This window comes from Prionailurus bengalensis, chromosome D2, assembly GCF_016509475.1.
Source record: "Prionailurus bengalensis isolate Pbe53 chromosome D2, Fcat_Pben_1.1_paternal_pri, whole genome shotgun sequence".
NCBI lineage: Eukaryota > Metazoa > Chordata > Mammalia > Carnivora > Felidae > Prionailurus > Prionailurus bengalensis.
In genome coordinates this window covers 58,017,916-58,037,152 of record NC_057351.1, presented here as the reverse complement: position 1 = coordinate 58,037,152, position 19,237 = coordinate 58,017,916, and the positions used below count along the sequence as shown (strand labels likewise).

Here is a 19,237-nt window from a genome sequence, read left to right as displayed (position 1 = left end):
GCATCGCTCCAGATGCGACCAGTCTAACGAGCCGCCGCCCGCTTGTCGCAACAGCTTCCCGGAACGGCCCGCGGGCCGCGCCAGGGGATACCCGGCTCAAGCTGGCTCCACCTCACGCCGGCCTGAGATCCCGCGGGAACAGAGCTCTCGGGCCACGGCCGCCTGCACGCGACCCGCGCATCCCGGGATTTGGGGCGGGCGCTCGAACGCAGATCCTAACGGCATCTGTCAGCGGTTTGACCTTGAAGGCCTGGCACCACGCCGCATCCACCCCAGAGGGTACCGCCTGGAGCTCCACAGGCGCCAGTCTGGGGCCCAAATCCGGCCTCTCTCGCCCCTGGGCTCTTCGCTCTCTTCCGGTAGCCAATCGGATCCCGACGTGATGAGGGCCAATGGCCGCGGTCAAAGTATCAAGAGTGGTTGAGCCTATCAAAGTTCAGCCTTAAGTTTCTCCCGCCCTCCAGAAAAGTCGGAGGGCGGGTTGATCTTACATGTTGGCCAATCAATAGCCAATAAACAAGAAGCTTCCAAGATCAAAGGGGAAGGGGTGGAACCTAAGCAGTAGCAACGCCACGGGGTGGAGGAATGACAGGCCACTTCTCTAATACCACACACATTTTTTTCCTACGAAAGCAAAGGGGCGGGGATAACTTGGCAGCTGCACCAATGGCTGGCTGAAGGGCGTGTCCGCGGGCCAAGCGGGAGCCGGAGGCCCCGGGCTCTCTGGGCCGCGCCTGAGGCGGACGCGACGGGGCCGGGGGGCGGTGGCGGCAGTGGCGGCAGCGGCGGCGAGGGTGGGCGCCGCAGCTGGCCCGGGTGGATGGAGTTGGAGGGGCGGGGTGCTGGCGGTGTGGCGGGGAGGTCGGCGGCTGGGCCGGGGCGGAGCCCCGGGGAGTCGGCGCTGCTGGACGGGTGGCTGCAGCGGGGCGTGGGCCGGGGGGCCGGCGGCGGGGAGGCCGGGGCCTGCAGGCCCCCGGTACGGCAGGATCCGGACTCCGGCCCGGACTACGAGGCGCTGCCGGCTGGAGCCACTGTCACCACGCACATGGTGGCGGGCGCCGTGGCAGGGATCCTGGAGCACTGCGTGATGTATCCCATCGACTGCGTCAAGGTGAGACCTGGACCGGCTCTGAATCCGACCTGGGGCTGACCCGACCCCTGGGTCCTGTCCCGAGCCAGGATCCTGGCCGAGAGCCGGAGCCGACATGGGTTTCTTCCTGGCTCCTGCCACCACCACACGATTCGACCGATGCGCCATGCAAGCAAGGTCCCGACTGGGAATTGAACCCAGTCAGGAACCAGGACCCATTTCTAACCGTCAGTGAGATCTGAATCGGGACTGTGGAAGGAAAATCTGTCAGCCAAAGTCTGGATCCTAGACGGGACTAAACAGGAATAGGGTGGGATGGGATGGAACAGGTAAGTGCTACTAATTTGATTACGGTGAAGACAACTGGGGTGAATCAGACTCCGAATAGGATCTTAATGCCTTGAAGATGCTCTCTGGGCGAGTGCTTTTACAAGAAACTTGCTGTGTCTTCCCTTAACAGTGTTGGGGCAAGAACGGAAATCTGAAATGTCTCGGCTAGATAAATGATTTACTTATTAACTCTTAAGCCATGAATGATTGGAAATCATTGTGCAGTCAGAATTCATAGCTCCAGACTGGAAATGATTTGGGAAAACCCATGTTCAGGAAAAGGTTTCGGTTTCTCTGTGCAGCAAGCATGACACCCCACCTATTTCCTGAACATGAAAACTAAACTGGGATTAGGATTTTGTACGGGGGCACATAGGCCCCCAAACGAGAGATGAACCTGACAGTGTGTTTCTTTAGCCACCTGAATTTGACAAAAAGGGGAAAGTTGCCTAGAAGGGAAGCATGATTTTGAAAAGCAGATGTAAGTGTGAAGAAAATGAAATAGGATTAACATGAAGGCATGATTCCTGTGAAAGTAAAAACTAATGGCAACCACAACCAAGCAGACTGGTTAGTGGGTACAGATGTCGGGTGCTTCTGAAGAAAGCTAGGTGAAGAGGGAACAGATTGTTCTTTACAGTTAATCTTGTGCATTAGGAAAGGTACCAACCTCTAAAAGTGAGGACTAAATTGAATGAGAAGTAAATTCAAGGGGGCCGTTGAAATAAACGTATTGAGAAAGAGAGTGGTACCTCCTTTACATATCAGGAGTAATAGTCCAAACAGTATTCTCACAGCTCTTTGACGTGTGTTTTCTCCTCAAATTAGACAAATGTTACATATTCCAAAGGAGAGAGTACTGAGTTGGGAAATACAAAGTCTATCTCTTCTGCTTCTTCCTGATTCTGGTACTATCACATGTTTTCATAAGTAGTGTGGATGAGGAAATGGGGAAAGTACTCATTAAGCTTTGTGAATGACATTGAGTTGATAGGAGTTTTCTAGTGCACTGCAAAGCAACTCCTACCAGTGGCCATCCCTATTGAAACTGGTAAATGAACTTGGTTAAAATGGATATTAGAACTTTAAATACCCTTGTCAATTGGGAGGAATAGAAATAAAAAGTAAAATCTTTGCAAGAGAAGTAAAAGGATGGTTAATGCTCTAACAGTATTGAAATGTAAAATGGGCAAGTACAAATAAAAAAGATTCAGACATTTATGTAATAAAGTCTAGGTTGAATGTGAGTTGTTAATGCTATATATCCAAAAGTTAATGTGATCTAACTGCAAAGTAAAGTAACCTCCCTATACCAAGACTGTGAGCAGAGAGCAGGAGCTAGCAGGGTCTAGGGTGCTATGTTTCAGGATGGGTATCAAATGAAAACTAGATCAAGGAAATCAATGAAAATGATTTAATGACTTGAAAAATACAGTGTAATAATGTGATTGACTTAGGAATATTACTATAACTTGTCAACTGAAGTGTTGTCCTATTACCTTGGTAGGCTATCTCCTTACTCCATGTATTTACATAATGCTATTGTTGCTGTAAACATTTTATAAATTTCTTTGTTAGAAATCCCTCTAGAATATTTGGGTGTATATCCTTAAAGAGGGCAGACCTTTGTCCTGTCACAAGATGTGGTCGATTTTTTAGTAACAGACCATTCAGAATCAAAAATGGTAGATAAGGTGGGAGATCAAAATGGGTAATACTGATTGGAGTCAGGGAGAAGGTAGGAGCAGAAAGCAAGGAGCCTGGTTTATTCTTGAGGCTGACAAACCCACTGAGGAAACACTTCTGAAAGAGGAGTTCCAGAAATATTTTGCATAATCACAGCACTGGTGGAATAAGTTACTTCTAGCCTTCCAAGCTGTTTTGAAGAACAGTTCTTACATTACTTTACATAAGCTTTGAAATTTGTGTTTTAAAAAAGTCCTATAACATTATAGTTATGCCTCAAAGCCCTATATTAAAGAATTAATTATTTGACCTGGAGGAAAAAAATGCTCAAGAGTCTTCAAAAATACAAAAGCTTATTTTAGAAGAACCATTTTCATTTGTCATTAAATGCTGGGATTTAAATGACTAGAGGGAACAACTAGGTGAGACCAGTAGGATTTAGTGTCACTAGGATGTTAAACATTTTTGTACAGATATGAAAGTAAAATTCAAATCTCTTCCTTCAGAAAGGCCTTCCCAGTTCACTTGTCCCAGGGTTTCCCAGTTCCTCTTTTACCATAAATGGTGGTGGAGAAGAGCAGCCCAGCCATCCCTAAGACTAGAAGCAGGTATCTGTGTTGGAGCCAAAACAGCAACCACAGTGTTTGCAAATGAAAGTTGACATTGCCTCTTGGCATGCAAGCTTGTGCTACCCAGCCACTTCTCAGGGTCAAGTTGATTTAAAATATCCTTGGGAGGAACCTAGCATAACCTTGCCAGGCCATAGTTATTCAGCCAACTATTTACATGGTCATAATAGGGAGGTTTGGGAGCCCAAACATATCCCAGTTTTCCATTTCTGGACCTCAGAGGCAAACATCAGACTTTATCTATAGGGATAGGCTCTGCAACCAAAGCAGTCAGAACTCTTCTCAAAATCATCTAAGTACCCTCTTGTCACCAACGTGCTGCTGTTTGGCTATGTAATTGTGACAAAGGGAAATAAATCTTTGCCAAACTCCAGGTGTAAATGGTTATCTATACACATTCACCAATGAAAGGTTAGGAAATGGAAACGTTGGCTTATTTGACTTTCTTGTATCTAATAATAATTATTCAGTAAATGTCAACTCTTCTTGTTTGCCAAACACTAACTGATGTGCCTTACATACATTTATTCGTTTAATCCGTGAAGCATTTTCATGAAGTACACACCATTTTCATTATTTTACACAACAAGAAAAGGAAGCAAGTTAGGTGGCACAGTCATGATTTGACCCCAGTCGGGCTCTCAGGCCTTCCATACAGCCTTCCCAAAGTAGATTTCCAGAGCCAAGCAAGGCACAGAGTTTCACAATAGTGCTCAGTCCTAAATGTGAACTTCAGATTGATAGCCGGACATAAAAAATCATTATAGCCAAAGAGAAACTTGAAAGTGAAATAGGAGCACCTGGGTGGCTCAGTTGGTTAAGCATCCGACCCTTGATTTCGGCTCAGGTCATAGTCTTACAGTTCATGAGTTCGAGCCCCACATTGGGCTGTGCACTGACAGTGTGGAGCCCCCTGGGGATTCTCTGTCTCCCTCTCTCTCTGCCCCTCCCCACTCACTCTCTGTCTCTCTCAAAAATAAACATTAAAAACAATAAAGTGAAAACAAGAAATACAAAAATGAAACCTGATTTATTAGTGGCTAAGGACCAGTTAGTTGCCCATGCATATTTGTGAAATGACATACACAAGAGACAACACTCCCATGATCTATACATTCTAAGATATAAACACATATTTCCTAGAACCATGTTTGAAGACAATAACAAGCCTTATATTTGTAGTACTTCATAAATTACCAATGGCTTTTACATGCCCTGACTCTTCAAATCCCCATAATAGCTCCATTAGCCATTCTTAGTCTCATGTTGTAGATGACAACACTGAAACTCAGGTTAAGTGACATATCCAAGGCCACACATCTAGCAAAGCTGGGGCTCAAACTCAGGCTTTCTGACTGAAATGTGGCTTGTTTTTTGCCAAACCACTTACCTATTAGTTTATTTGGCTTTTCTTCAAAGCTAGTGGTTTTTATATTAAAGGCTATTCATAAATTCTTAGAGATTTGATCTTTCTCCAAAAGAAAGATTTATTGGCCCACAAATTTGGGGAGCTGTATTCATTTCTGTATTTGGCATAGCTTATGCTTGGTTCCTCTCCATAAGGGTGTAAGTAGAATCGTGAATTAGAGTTAGGGGTATGTATGATATGTTCAAAGTAACTTATAGTCCAGGTTTCTCTTGGGGGTGAAACGTTCCACATCTCTGAGGCCAGACCTTTCAAGGCTGGTTGTCCAGATAATGCCAGTGACTTCAGCAGAGCAGTACAGCTTCTGAACATTCTCCCTATGCAAGACCAGTTTCGAACAAACCAATGGAAACACATAATTGTTAAGCCACCAGGATCAGTTTATCTTTATCAGCAGCCATAGCCAGCAAAGACCTGCAGTCGCTGAATAACTCCTCTGATGGATTTTATACCCCATGAGTGATGGGAAAGATCTGTAAACACATGCTTTATTAGAACTTTATGGGTTTCTTTTTTTGAGAAGTAGAATGAATGTGTCAAGTTGTAATAAGTGGTAACTGTATTTCTGATTGCATTTACAGTAATTAACCTTTTAACTTTCCAGTTCTTTGTTGGTAGCAGACAAGAGAAAATAACTAGAGGAATGTGGATTGCTTACAGCTAACTAGGACCTGTTGATCTGGTTAGTTTTTTTTTCCCCTCATGCTTTTGACAAGAGACAATACTCTTGGATTGCAGTTGGCCAAAAGGAAGGTTCAAGCTTTTAAATCCAGATTGAACCAGTAATTGGAATGAAGTAGGAATTTAAACTATACTTGGGCGTAAATTGCCCTTCTGGCTCACTAATAGTCTGCTTCTTACTTTGTGAATTGGTGCAGACACAGCTAAGATTCATTCGTTCGTTCATTCATTCATTCAACAAACAAATCTTTTTTTTTTTTTTTTTTTTTTTTAAATTTTTTTCAACGTTTTTTATTTATTTTGGGGACAGAGAGAGACAGAGCATGAACGGGGGAGGGTCAGAGAGAGAGGGAGACACAGAACCGGAAACAGGCTCCAGGCTCTGAGCCATCAGCCCAGAGCCCGACGCGGGGCTCGAACTCACAGCCGCAAGATCGTGACCTGGCTGAAGTCGGACGCTTAACCGACTGCGCCACCCAGGCGCCCCTCAACAAACAAATCTTGAGTGCTTACTTTGTTCCAGGCACTGGACATTGATTTTATATTGTTAGTCTCCATGCCATCTTAATCTTGAAATGCATCAATAGACAAGAGTTTTTCATTGGGAGACAAACCTCCCTCTGAGGGTCTGTGATTTGGTGAATGTTTCGAAAAGATTCATTTCCCAAATCCCAACCAGACTTTGTCCAGGAACATTATACAAGGTGTCTGCCATGTACTTTTGTCCCAATCATTGAATCCTCTGGAAATTCCATGGATTCTGTTTCACAGAGACTGATTTAATTTGATGCCAGTTTGGGGATTCATTCAGTTTTGATTAGAAATCTGGGAGCCCCTTCAGTTTTAGAGACAAAGTTAGTTTCCACCTTTCATAGTCTCAAGGCAAATGCTCTTTCCCAGAAATAGAGCAGCATTGATTACAAATGTTACTTCTGCCAAGAGTTTAACCTGCGGGCTCAGCTGCCAATGCCAAATAATCCATGAAAGTCAGATAATCATCAAAGATGTAATAAAGGATGAGCCATCGTCTCATTAGTCAGTATAGTGTGTGGTTAGGAAGCAGGCCCAGGATCAACCTTCAGAAATAAGGCATAATGTTGTAGACAGTAAATAGTTGACTTTAGAATCCATTTGTAACGAACTCTTGGCCTGGGTTTATTAAGGCACAAAAGCAACATCTCCTGAAACAGGCTTGATATTTGTTGCTGGGGCTATGAATCATTTCAGAGTTCAAGCATACTTCCTAAGCAGTTATATTCTTGAGAAAAGAATGGTGTTCCCTTCATAGATGACTAGCAAAAGGTCCAAGCCTTGGAAAGGTCAGACATAGATTTGGGAGTAAAACTGGGTGCCAGGTAGCACTCCCGCACATTGGCATGATTCCACAGAGGAGTGTCCCAAGCCTGAGTGCTGAAGTTACTACGTTGAATGAGAAGTTGGCATCACTGACATTGCACTTCTTTCTGTAATTTCAGACCCGGATGCAGAGCCTACAGCCTGACCCAGCCGCCCGCTATCGAAATGTGTTGGAGGCACTCTGGAGGATTATAAGAACAGAGGGGCTGTGGAGACCCATGCGGGGGCTAAACGTCACAGCAACAGGCGCAGGGCCTGCCCATGCCCTCTATTTTGCCTGCTACGAAAAGTTAAAAAAGACATTGAGTGATGTAATCCACCCTGGGGGCAATAGCCATATTGCCAATGGTATTGAGCCTTCCTGTGCTGGTTCCCCCACTTTCTCAACTCTTTGGGCTTTGCTGCTGTCAATGCTTTCCAGTCTCAGCATGGTTTGGAGCTGAAGCTTTGGGCTGGGGTAGGCCAGAGTATAGGGGAGGGACTTCCAAACCTGACGTTCTCAGACAATGGGCTGCTTCAACCCCACCCCTCTTTTGGGGCACCTCAACAAAGTGTTACGGTATCTTCCCTTACCTACCAGCTTGACTTCTTTCATCTCCCTGCATCAACTTCTAATGCCCTGGTAATGTGGAGACACACTGAAATACTCCCACTGTATATATCTTGATAATCGGGTGGTGTCCTGCTCCTTGGGGCAGGATCTGAGGTGACCCAGCTGCCCAAGGAAGACATTAATGGAGCCCCAGCTCTTTGCATCACCTTTTCAGGATCCTAACTGACCAGAGGCAGTTTGTGTTGTTGAGGACATGACAAGGCCTCAAGTGAATTGGGGTTGAGCCAAGAGACTTCTGCACAGAAAAACCAGAGGGTTGAAGGTTATGTGAAAGTAAGGGAAGGGACAGCAGCCTGATGCTTGAGGATTGAAAACCAGACTGAGAGGAAATTTGAGGGATACGGTGGTTAAGGACCTCGAGGAAAGGTCTAAATGGATAGATGTTAGAGTTTGGAGTTGGAATGGGCAGCACAGGGGCAGCAGGATGACAGGTGAGATGGTGTGGGGCAGATCTGACCACCGCTCCTCATGTTCTCCCTCCACTGGAGGCAGTTGGTGCTGGCATCCCTTGGCGGCAGTGTACCTGCTTCCTGTCTGGGGCATAAAGTGCATTCATTCTCAGAAATGTCTTTATAAAATCTGGGTTGTTTTCTTTGACTCTTCTGGCCTTCCTATTATACATATGGAATGTAGACTGGTAACCTTACTAAGTTGGTGGGAACAAATATCTTCATTTTTCAGAAGAGGGGCTCGAGAGCAGTGGGTTCCCTCTCCCTGCTGTTGTTAGCCTAGCCACTCCCTTCACTCTGGTGCCTCAATCAATTGCCCTCTTTTGGCCTCATGTATGGCGATTGTTTTCTCCTTTGCAGGTGCGGCCGGTTGTGTAGCAACATTACTGCATGATGCAGCCATGAATCCAGCAGAAGGTAATGATTTCTCCACTTTTCCCCCTGTGGGCCACTACACCTGCATCTCTAGGCTTCTCCTTTATTTCTGGTTTGCGGAGGAAAGACAGGGAGCACCCCAGCCATTTTGGTGGGGAAATCCTTTTGTGTTACCGTTTCTTACCAGTAGAGGGCGCCCCCCCCATATTGTCAGTGGGTAGGAGGAGCCCCTTAGGAAGCAAATTCATTGAGCTTTAATTCATCTTTGGGGCTTCCCTGAAAAAAGATATGGCTCTACTTGGCCTATTCCTGGGCTTTCTCGGAAGTCCTCTTTGTAGTGATTTGATCTCATCTGAAAATTTAACAGTATTTCACTTTTCTTCAAAGAGGTAAAGATGGATTTTGACATTTAAAAATCCTGCCATTCTTATTAGAATGAAGATAGTCGAAATAGGAATGAAAGGGTAAATTGTAGAGCTCAGTTCCTGCCCGGCTGCTTGGATCTTGGCTTCTGAGTTGGAGAATGAGGTACTCAAACAAACGTGAAGGGATAGCACAGTTGCCATGCTCTTTAAGCTCCAGCTCTTTACCAGTCTGGGCAAGGCCATGGTGTGGAAAGGGCCAAAGCTAAGCTGAAGATCCAGGGCTCATACCATGTTATCTACTCGAGAGAGTAGATGTTTGGAAACTAAAGCCACAGTCTTCTTGGTTAAGAACTGTGTTTTCTTTCTGGTAGCCCTTCTCCTGAGGAGGATAACCATCCTCATGTCATAAGAGTTGGGTGCTCTGCATACCTGAGGATTGGGATTGTTAGGGCTATCTGTTCATTATCACGTTCACTGCCACTGAGTCATTTCTTCCCTGGGATTTTATGAAAGGGTAAGATCATAATAGGTTGGTAATTTTTTCAAGAAAATCTACTGGAGTTTCTAAACCATAGATGTATCTTGTGTGTTCACTGGTTGGTTTTAAAGAAATCCTACTATAAGTCAGTCTTATTTTTTGGCCCTTTATCAACCTTCTCCTATCCCCTTCTCTCAAAAAAGGGAAACTTTAATTTATTAGACTGATAGCTCACTCATACTTTTTTTTTCCCCTCTCCATTCCAATGGCTGACCCGCTGACTCGGGACTCTGAATCTGGACACTCTTGCTCACCGGTTGATTGCTGGCATCATTTCCTTCCTTCTTCTTGTTGATGGCACTACCAGTGGTCAAGCAGAGGATGCAGATGTACAACTCCCCATACCACCGGGTGACAGACTGTGTACGGGCAGTGTGGCAAAATGAAGGGGCCGGCGCCTTTTATCGTAGCTACACCACCCAGCTAACCATGAATGTTCCCTTCCAAGCCATTCACTTCATGACCTATGAATTCCTGCAGGAGCACTTTAACCCCCAGAGACGGTACAACCCCAGCTCCCACGTTCTCTCTGGAGCCTGTGCAGGAGCCGTAGCTGCCGCTGCCACAACCCCACTGGACGTTTGCAAAACACTGCTCAACACCCAGGAATCCTTGGCTTTGAACTCAAACATCACAGGACATATTACAGGCATGGCTAGTGCCTTCAGGACGGTGTATCAAGTAGGTGGTGTGACCGCCTACTTCCGAGGGGTACAGGCCAGAGTAATTTACCAGATCCCCTCCACAGCCATCGCATGGTCTGTGTATGAGTTCTTCAAATACCTAATCACCAAACGGCAAGAAGAGTGGAGGGCAGGCAAGTGAAGTGAAGTAGCACACGATGCAGCCAGGGGTCCAGCACTGCTGCGTCCTGCCTGCTCCAGCCACGTTCTCGGTCTCCTGGCATGCTCCATCTGGCCTTGAGTGGAGGTGGAAGGAAGGTAGAGGGTTCTCCCCAGGCTATTGGTGTTTTGGCTAACACCAGTTCCTGCCAGCCTCCGTTGCCGCCACCTTTCCTTCCAGGCCCTAAGCAAGTGCAGCAAAGCACACCACAGTACCTTTGCTAATAACCTTTCTCCATCCTGGGCCTGATGACCTACTCTAGACTGTTACAGAGGGACAAGCAGCTCATTCCCCTGGTTCCTAATAAAAAGCCTTTAAATTATATGGTTTCATTGGATTTGTTATGCCAAAGGGGAAGTGAAATGCTTTTAAGTATTCTGACTTGAAGCATCAGTCAAGGGGTCCAAGAGGAAGGTGTGTTGTATATGTCTGCAGTCTGGGTTCTTGCTGGTTTTCATAGTGACTCAAGGCTTTGGAGCCCTACTCCCCTCGTTTTAGTATTAAGCTCCAAGGAATCTCCCTGATGGCAGGAACAATGGCCTTTGACAGATCCTAGCTAAACAGGTGTTCTTGATCCCCACTCTTGCCTTTTCCAGGGGACAATGGCACAGCACAGAAGAGGCAGACCTCTCTGCTCTCTCAGCTCGGCCTGCCAGAGTAAAACTTGGCACACGGCACTTTGTTTTCTAATGTAGCTGCAGAACAAGAGTTATTTAGTGAAGCTGCAAGACCTAAGGATTATGTGGTAAATAATCGGACCTTTCATTGGGCCTTAAGGCTTTTACAAAGTACTTTATTTAACGTGTGTGACTATGCTTTGCTCTCACAAGGTCTGTGAAGTAGGCAGTGCAAGCATCACCTCTATTTCACAGGTAAAGACAGCTCAGAGAGGCTGCCTCTTGCCCCAGTTCTCACAGTAAATGCAGAGCTGATACCCCAACCCAGATCTTTGGCTCTCAGAAGTGGATCTAATTGGGTCTTCTGGCAGATGGGAAATGAGTGGAGCGCACGTACCCCAACCTGCCATCCCCTGAAGAAGCTCCCTCCCGAGGACCACGTAGGCTGTGTCTGCAGACTTGCAGGGATAGGACTTTAACTGCTTTGTGGGTTGGTCTGTTCCCTTTTTTGGATATTACCAGTTATTAGCAAGTTCTTCAGTGCACAGAGTGGAAATCTACCTCCAAGAAGGTCCATCTGTCATCCTTGTTATGTCATCTGTCATTCATTCATTCATTCACTCATTCATTCATTCGTTCATTCAATAACTATTGAGTGTCTGTCAGATACTGGTGTTGGGGTTATGGTGATAAATAAAACCATCCCAGCCCTCAAGGAGCTTACTGTCTGTAGAGGAAGACCGATGTAGTAAACAGGTACCTGTAAGATAAAATGGCAAGAAACATGCATAAGAATACCCAGCCTGGCCTTGGGTGACTGGGGGTAGCTTCTGGAGGAAGTGACATCTGAGGCGACGCCTGGAAGGCAAATAAACTAAAAGGTGAAGAGAGGAGGGGAAATGTTCTAGAGAAAGACCTGGAGGTAAGGGAGAATAAGAAGTGTCCAGGGTCAGCACACAAGGGATTTGGTAGGACTGGCAGTCTGGGCAAGGCATGCACCTGGAGAGCTAAGCAGGAGCTGAGTCTTAAAAGCAATGCTAAGGAGTTTAGAGTTTATCCTGAAGGCAGCACAGAGGCATTACAGATTTTAAGCAGAGGTGTGGTATGATCAGATTCACAATTTAAACAGATCACTTAGGCTCTCTGGGAAAGGATTAGAGGAGCAAGACTGGACGGGCAGGTAGACCTGATGGGAGACTGTCAGTCATGCAGGCATGGCTGCACGGTGGTCTTGACCAGGACTGTGGCAAGGGAGAGAGAGAAAGTGCCAGACTAGAGCAGTGTTAGGGCTGTAGAAGCAATAGAAATCCATTACAGAATAAATCTTGTCCTTCCTTCCACCTGACAGCCCTTCAGGTCTCTATGGAGAATCACGTCTGAATGCACTTGGAAAAAAAAAAAAACAAACATCAAGAAAACAGCAGGGTCTCCTGTTCTAAGCCTTATTTAAGGAAGCCATGCTGCCCCTTTGGTTTAGTGATGGGAAAGAGAGATGTTAACAGTCCTAAATTGTGGTCACTGGAGTTTGAATCGCCTATGGAGTAAAAAGAGCATGCTGAAATCATTGCAAAGGTCATTTGAGAGGGTCTGCTAGTAAAAATGTAAGAGAGCAGCTGCCTCCCAGCACAGATGAGGCATGAGAACAAAGGGATGCCTCTCCAGACCTGTCCCTGCAGTCGGCTTTACAAAGCTCCTGTTCTGGCAGGGTATCCAGAGCACAGTGGGCACTGTGGCAATAAGGCCATTTCTCAAGAACAGGATACAGGTAATCTAAAAGAATGATAGTCACTAAAGATTCTCTCAGCTCTAATGTTGTTCACAAGCAACGAGAAAAGAATGCAAAAGTCACCTTCCAATCTCCACTTGTGCCCTAGCTGCTGGAGAACAGCTGGGTTAGAATTCCGACAGCCCCTCAGGTTCTTCAGGTCTCTCGATCCAATCACCAGAGGAGACAGAGGCGGAATAGTGTGATAGGGCTGAACATTCTTGGTTCCTGAATCCCTGGGTCAGGAACCAATCCCCATGAGAGCTATGAGCGTTGGGAGCATTCCCAAGTCTAGGTCCTCTCTGGAAAGCCAGGTAAGTCATGTGGTACCTTAAGGATCAAGGACCAAACCAGTTTAGCCAGAGAAAACTTAACTGTAGAGACAAAACTAACATGAACGAAACAATCTTAGAATAACACAAAACAGATTACAACCATGTACCGGATTATACAAAACCAACAAGATATAGGGGCACCTGAGTGGCTCAATCGGTTAAAGCGTCTGACTTCAGCTCAGGTCATGATCTCATGGTCTGTGAGTTCGAGCCCCATGTGGGGCTCTGTGCTGACAGCTCAGAACATGGAGCCTGCTTCAGATTCTGTCTCCCACTCCCTCTGCTCCTCCCCCACTCACACTCTGTCTCTCTCTCTCTCTCTCTCAAAAATAAACATTAAAAACAAAAACCAACAAGATTTAGAGTCAGAAAAGGTAAGTGTAGGTCAGAGTTACAGGGAAAGAGGTGGTTTTGATAAAAGGTAGAATTAAAAAATACTTTCATGGGGCTCCTGGGTGGCTCAGTCGGTTGAGCATCCGACTTCAGCTCAGGTCATGATCTCACGGTTCGTGAGTTGGAGCCCCGCGTCAGGCTCTGGGCTGATGGCTCAGAGCCTGGAGCCTGCTTCCGATTCTGTGTCTCCCTCTCTCTCTGCCCCTCCCCCATTCATGCTCTGTCTCTCTCTGTCTCAAAAATAAACATTAAAAAAAATTAAAAAAAAATACTTTCATAAAAGCCAGTACCAGTCAAATCACGCTAATTTTATAAAATTTAGAAAAATAGCTCTAATCCCATTACCCAGAGAATATGACATTTTGATGTATACACCATCCAGTATTTTCTCTATGCATTTTTGGTTAATATTTAAAATTCAAGTCACACTGTAACCAGCTTCTTTCCCATAATAGTATATGGTGCCCATCTTTCCATGCTAAATCTTGCATCACCTGAATGGAAATAGCTACACAACATTCCATTATATGAATGTACAAGAGCTTATTCTGTCAGTCGCTTGTTGCACATTGGTAATAATTTATTATCAAGAGCATTGCTGTGGGTATGAAGAATCTGAAGGACAAAAAGGAGAGCAGGGTAGGTGTGCCGAGAAGGTTCTGAGCGGGGAGACGGTTTGGCACCACCTCTCTGCAGACACTGCAGAGATCCAGGCTAGAGATGTGAGGCTGGGGCAGGGGAGGCTGCCTGGGGAGAATGTCAGAAGTTGGATTCTTAGAAGTCATCTTGCTCAGCATACCTCCTCGAGTCCAACTTCACTCTGCAGCATCCCTGACAGGGGGCTCCCCATCCCTACTCCTGTGTCTGGGAGCTCATCTCTGCTGGAGGCCATTCGTGACATTGCTGCCAAGTTCATTGCTGTTCGAAAGTTCATTCTTCATGGTCTCCTGCTTCCATTCTAGGATCATGTCACTGCCCTGCTTCAGTTGCCAAATTCCTCACCATGGCCGACAGGGCTTTACAGAATTTGGCTCCCACCTCTCTCTTTAACACAAACATTCCACACAAACATGAGGCATTCAAAACAAATACGTATTTTCTTGAGAATCTAAAATATTCCTCCTGTTGTCTCCATTCATTGATTTAGGAGGCTTGGTAAACAATAGTCTGTTGAAACTATCAGAAATTTCACACGATTGATGTTGGGACTGGATGTGCAGTATTTTGTGACTTCCTGCCACCTGTGACCGGTACGTAGAGAACAAGTACTGTGGGTGCTGCACACAATAATATTCCCTACATCGTCAGACGTCCAGAAACACAACCTTTACCCCACCACCCCCGCAACCCACATTCACACACTAAAAACAGAGGAGAAGAATTCTTTGTATTGAGGCACCAAGGTTTCCCTGTAGTTTCCACCTATGATCTCCGTCTGCCTGCTGGAGCAGCAAAGAATCAGACTAATCCTTCTTCTCTCTGACAGCCTTTCACCAATATGAAAACAGCTGTCGTGTCACTCAGGGACGGTCAGATTATGGGGAGCCTGAAAGCCAGGCAGAGGTGTCTAGACTTGACTTGGCTAATGAGGAGCTCTTGTGGTTCTTAAGCAGGGAGGGAGATGACTAAAGTCATGTCTGAGGACAACTCCACCAACAGCCCAGACATAGGACAACCTGGAGGGGGAGCAAGCTAGACAAAGGCACTCCAGCCAAGGGGCTGTCACAGCTAGAAAAGAGGAACCTGAGAAAGGTAGTTGCAAGAAGATGAAAGGGACTTGGTGGTTTAGACATTCGAGTGGGAATGCACCTGTAAGTTGTCTTGCACTCATCTGGCTGTGTTTCGTCTCCCTACACTAGGGGGTCTATAGAGCTGTGCCTTTTTGGTATCATTTCCTGCACTGTGCTTGACAACCACCTGCTGACAGTAGAATGGTTGTGATCAGACACTGAGGTTTGCCTGGGAAAATGGTGCTGGGGTTAGGAATGAGCCATTTCACTGCACAAACATGTACTGAGCAGGTAGGGGCCCTGGGGTAGATGCTGGGATTATGGGATGGTCAGGTTTTTTGTGACAATGTGGCAAGGTTATAGTCTCCAGCTTTTCAGTCAAATACTAATCTAGACATTGCTGTGTAAGTATTTTGTGGATATGATTAAAGCCTATCATCAGTTTATCTTAAGTAAGGAAGATTATGGGGCGCCTGGGTGGCGCAGTCGGTTGAGCGTCCGACTTCAGCCAGGTCACGATCTCGCGGTCCGTGAGTTCGAGCCCCGCGTCGGGCTCTGGGCTGATGGCTCGGAGCCTGGAGCCTGTTTCCGATTCTGTGTCTCCCTCTCTCTCTCTCTGCCCCTCCCCTGTTCATGCTCTGTCTCTCTCTGTCCCAAAAATAAATAAACGTTGAAAAAAAAAATTAAAAAAAAAAAAAAAAGTAAGGAAGATTATCCAAAATAGTCTGGGTGGGCCTCACTCAATTAGTTAAAAGGCCTTAGGAAAAGAACTGAAGTTTTCCTGAAGAAGAAATTCCAGCTGTGACCTGGAGCTTCAGCCTGTTCCCAAGAGTGTACGTGTATGAATATGTACGTACATATGTATGTAGATGTGTATATGTGTGTATGTAACATGGATTAAAAATTATTATCTGATTCACAGTTCATATGCAAATTTCGCCAACTGTTCCAATAATGTCCTATTTCATAGCTATTTTTTCCCCCCTGATCCAGTGTCCAACCCAAGATCACACGTTGCACTTACTGTTTATTCACATCTCTTTAGTCTTCTTTAATCTAGATCAGGTCCTCAGCCTTTTAGGAATCTCATGAACTAGATTTTTTTTTCTTTAGATTACAAGTCAGTCATTCTGTAGAATGGGCTTCAATTTGATTTGCGTGATGGTTCCCCACAATTAGATGCAGGCTTTGCATTTTTGGAAGATGCACCACCAAAATGATACTGAGTCCTTCTCAGGACACCACATCAGGGAGCACATGAGGTCAGTTTGTCTCCTTATTGGTATGGTTGTGTTCACCAGGTGAACCCATTGTAAAATTACTAATTTCACTTTGTAACTGATAAGTAATTTGGAGAGAGGTGCTTTCCATTTATGTAAATATCCTGTTCTTCATCAAACTTCCAAGTTTTAGCATCCACTGATGATTCTTGTCTCTGTCAATTATTACTATAATGGTTGCATAATGATTATATTCTAACATCATCATTCTTCCTACATTTATCAGTTGATATTCTTCTATAAGGGAGAGTTCTCCCTTCTTATTTATTTATTTACATTAGTATGAGCTCATAGATTTTTTAAAGTTTTTTTAAAAATTCCAGTACATTAACATACAGTGTTATATCAGTTTCAAGAGTACAAAATAGTGATTCGCCAATTCTGTACATTACTCAGTGCTCATCATGGTAAGTGTAATCCCCTTTACCTATTTCACCCATCACCCCACCATCTCCCCTCTGGTAACCATCAGTTTTTACTCTCTAGTTTAGAGTCTGTTTTTTGGTCTCTCTCTCTCTCTCTCTGTCTCATTCTCTCTCACTTTTCCTTTGTTCATTTGTTTTGTTTCTTAAATTTGACATATGAGTGAAATCATATGGTATTTGTCTTTCTCTGACTGATTCGTTTTGCTTAGCATCATACTGTCTAGCTCCATCCACGTTGTTGCAAATGGCAAGATTTCATTCTTTTTATGGCTGAATAATATTCCATTGTATATATACGCTACATCTTCTTTATCCATTCATCTATCAATGGATACTTGGGCTGCTTCCATAATTTGGCCATTGTAAATAATGCTGCTATAAACATATGGGTGCATGTATCCCCCTGAATTAGTGTTTTTACATTTTTTGGGTAAATACCTAGTAGTGTGATTACTGGATTAGAGAGTAGTTCTAGCTTTAACTTTCTGAAGAACCTCCATACCGTTTTCCAGAACGGCTGCACCAGTTTGCATTCCCACCAACAGCGCACAAGGTTTCCTTTTTCTTCAAATCCTCACCAACACGTGTTATTTCTTGTGTTTTCTATTTTAGCCATTCTGACAGGTGTGAGGTGATATTTCATTGTGGTTTTGATTTGCATTTCCCTGATGATGAATGACATTGGGTGTCTTTTCATGTGTCTGTTGGCCTATGGGTCTTCTTTGGAGAATGTCTGTTCATATATTCTGCCCATTTTAAAAATTAGATTGTGTTTTGGGTGTTGAGTTGTATATAAGTTCTTTATATATTCTGGACACTATAAGTTCATAGGTTCTTATTTTAGTCTATGAAAATTCTGTGGTAATATTACCATTGTTATTTATTTTAATGTTCAGATTGCCCCAGATTTGACCAGTGAAGCCCCTTCTGATTCCTCTGTCCTTTTGACATATTGCCACTATCTTTTTAGCACTCCCTTGATTTCTGGAACAACATGATATTCTAAGTTCATCTTGTACTTTGCCTCTCTGAGTCCTGAAACCAGCCATTTCTCCAAGGAGCCCTGTTTCCTTTTAGTGCATAATGGTATTTAGAAAGCAAGATCTGGATGCCAGGTGTGCTTAGTGCTACTGGGTGTCCATGTCTAAGCCTTTTAGCAGATGGAACTAAGAAATATAAATCAATATTTATATCTTAATTTATTTCTATATCTGTGCACACACACGCAACCATGAACTCATACAGATACCTCCAGTTCTAATTCAACACCACAAGATTCATTTTAGTCTTCCTTCTCTTTACATCTGTAACTCTCTTCTCTAACAGCAAGAACTGGCTCCCATTACCCACAGTATATTTATTCATTTGCTCAATTCTCCAGCACACAAAAAGCATTTTAGGTTTGCTAACCCATGCTACCATAGGAAAAACTCCTTTCAACTAGAATTTAATTAGTTTTTGTTTGTTTACTCTCCCTGCAGTGTGGTAATGTTATTTATTTGAAATAGAATTAGGTTCATTAGTTTCCATTTGTATTCTATTTTTAGGTTGTTTTGAGGTTTTTTTTTTTCCCCCTTTTCTCATCTTTGTTAAATTTTTTTAAGAGGAAAAGTATTCTTTACCTAGGGCCTGTGGGTTTGTGGATGAGCTTCATGGGGTCTGTACACCCTCTGGGTTTTATGCAAACTATTGGATATGCGTGCACCTTTCTGGGGACAGAATTCATACTTTTGAAATATTCTCAAAGTGGTCTTTAACCCAAAAAGTTTAGGGAAGTGAGAAAGGAGACCAGAAATCCAGAGGCCCTCTTTAGAAGTCTGTCACCACTGGGGAGGGGGGTGGGGGAAGTTCCACCAGATTGTAAGACTCTCCAGAGAAGACAAGCTCCTATTTATCTTATATCAGTGCCAAGTGCCAAGCATACACACAAACGCCAAGTGAACAGAAACCAAAGGAGAGAAGAGAAACTTGGGAGCTAATCTGCACATGGAGCTCAGGAGTGCTCTTTCCCGGGTAAGCCTAGAACCAAACCAGAGTACGGGGAGGTGGGTGGGAGAGGGGGAGACACAGCCTGGGCATCTGTCTATAGGTATACACAGAAAAATAAACTAGGAGGAAAATGTAAGCCTGCTGAAGAGACACTGACCCAGGGCTCTGACATACTCCTTGCATGGCTTTCTTTTGGCTTCAAGGTCCCTGCCAAAATAGAAAATAAGAGCAATTATACCTGAGTAAGATAGCTGTGAGTCATGCAGGGTTTACCCCTTGCAGGCATCAGGTGAAAGCTTTCCCTGGGTGTGGTGGGAGGTAT

At 44.7% G+C, this 19,237-nt stretch overlaps 1 protein-coding gene across 3 annotated transcripts; it reads left to right on the top strand.

Moving 5' to 3' along the window:
- The first annotated feature begins 735 nt into the window (after positions 1-735).
- SLC25A28 (solute carrier family 25 member 28) lies at positions 736-10,703 on the top strand. 3 transcript variants are annotated; one of them, XM_043597227.1, is made up of 5 exons: positions 1,006-1,111; positions 5,766-5,843; positions 7,318-7,546; positions 8,621-8,677; positions 9,846-10,703. In XM_043597227.1, exons 3-5 carry the CDS (start codon positions 7,324-7,326, stop codon positions 10,361-10,363), a joined length of 798 nt encoding a protein of 265 aa, XP_043453162.1. In that variant the 5' UTR covers positions 1,006-1,111; positions 5,766-5,843; positions 7,318-7,323; the 3' UTR covers positions 10,364-10,703. The 3 variants fall into 3 exon arrangements, with proteins under 3 accessions (XP_043453160.1, XP_043453161.1, XP_043453162.1); XM_043597225.1 differs by lacking the exon at positions 5,766-5,843 and having other exon boundaries at positions 736-1,111; XM_043597226.1 differs by lacking the exon at positions 5,766-5,843 and having other exon boundaries at positions 887-1,419.
- Positions 10,704-19,237: the final 8,534 nt, after the last annotated feature.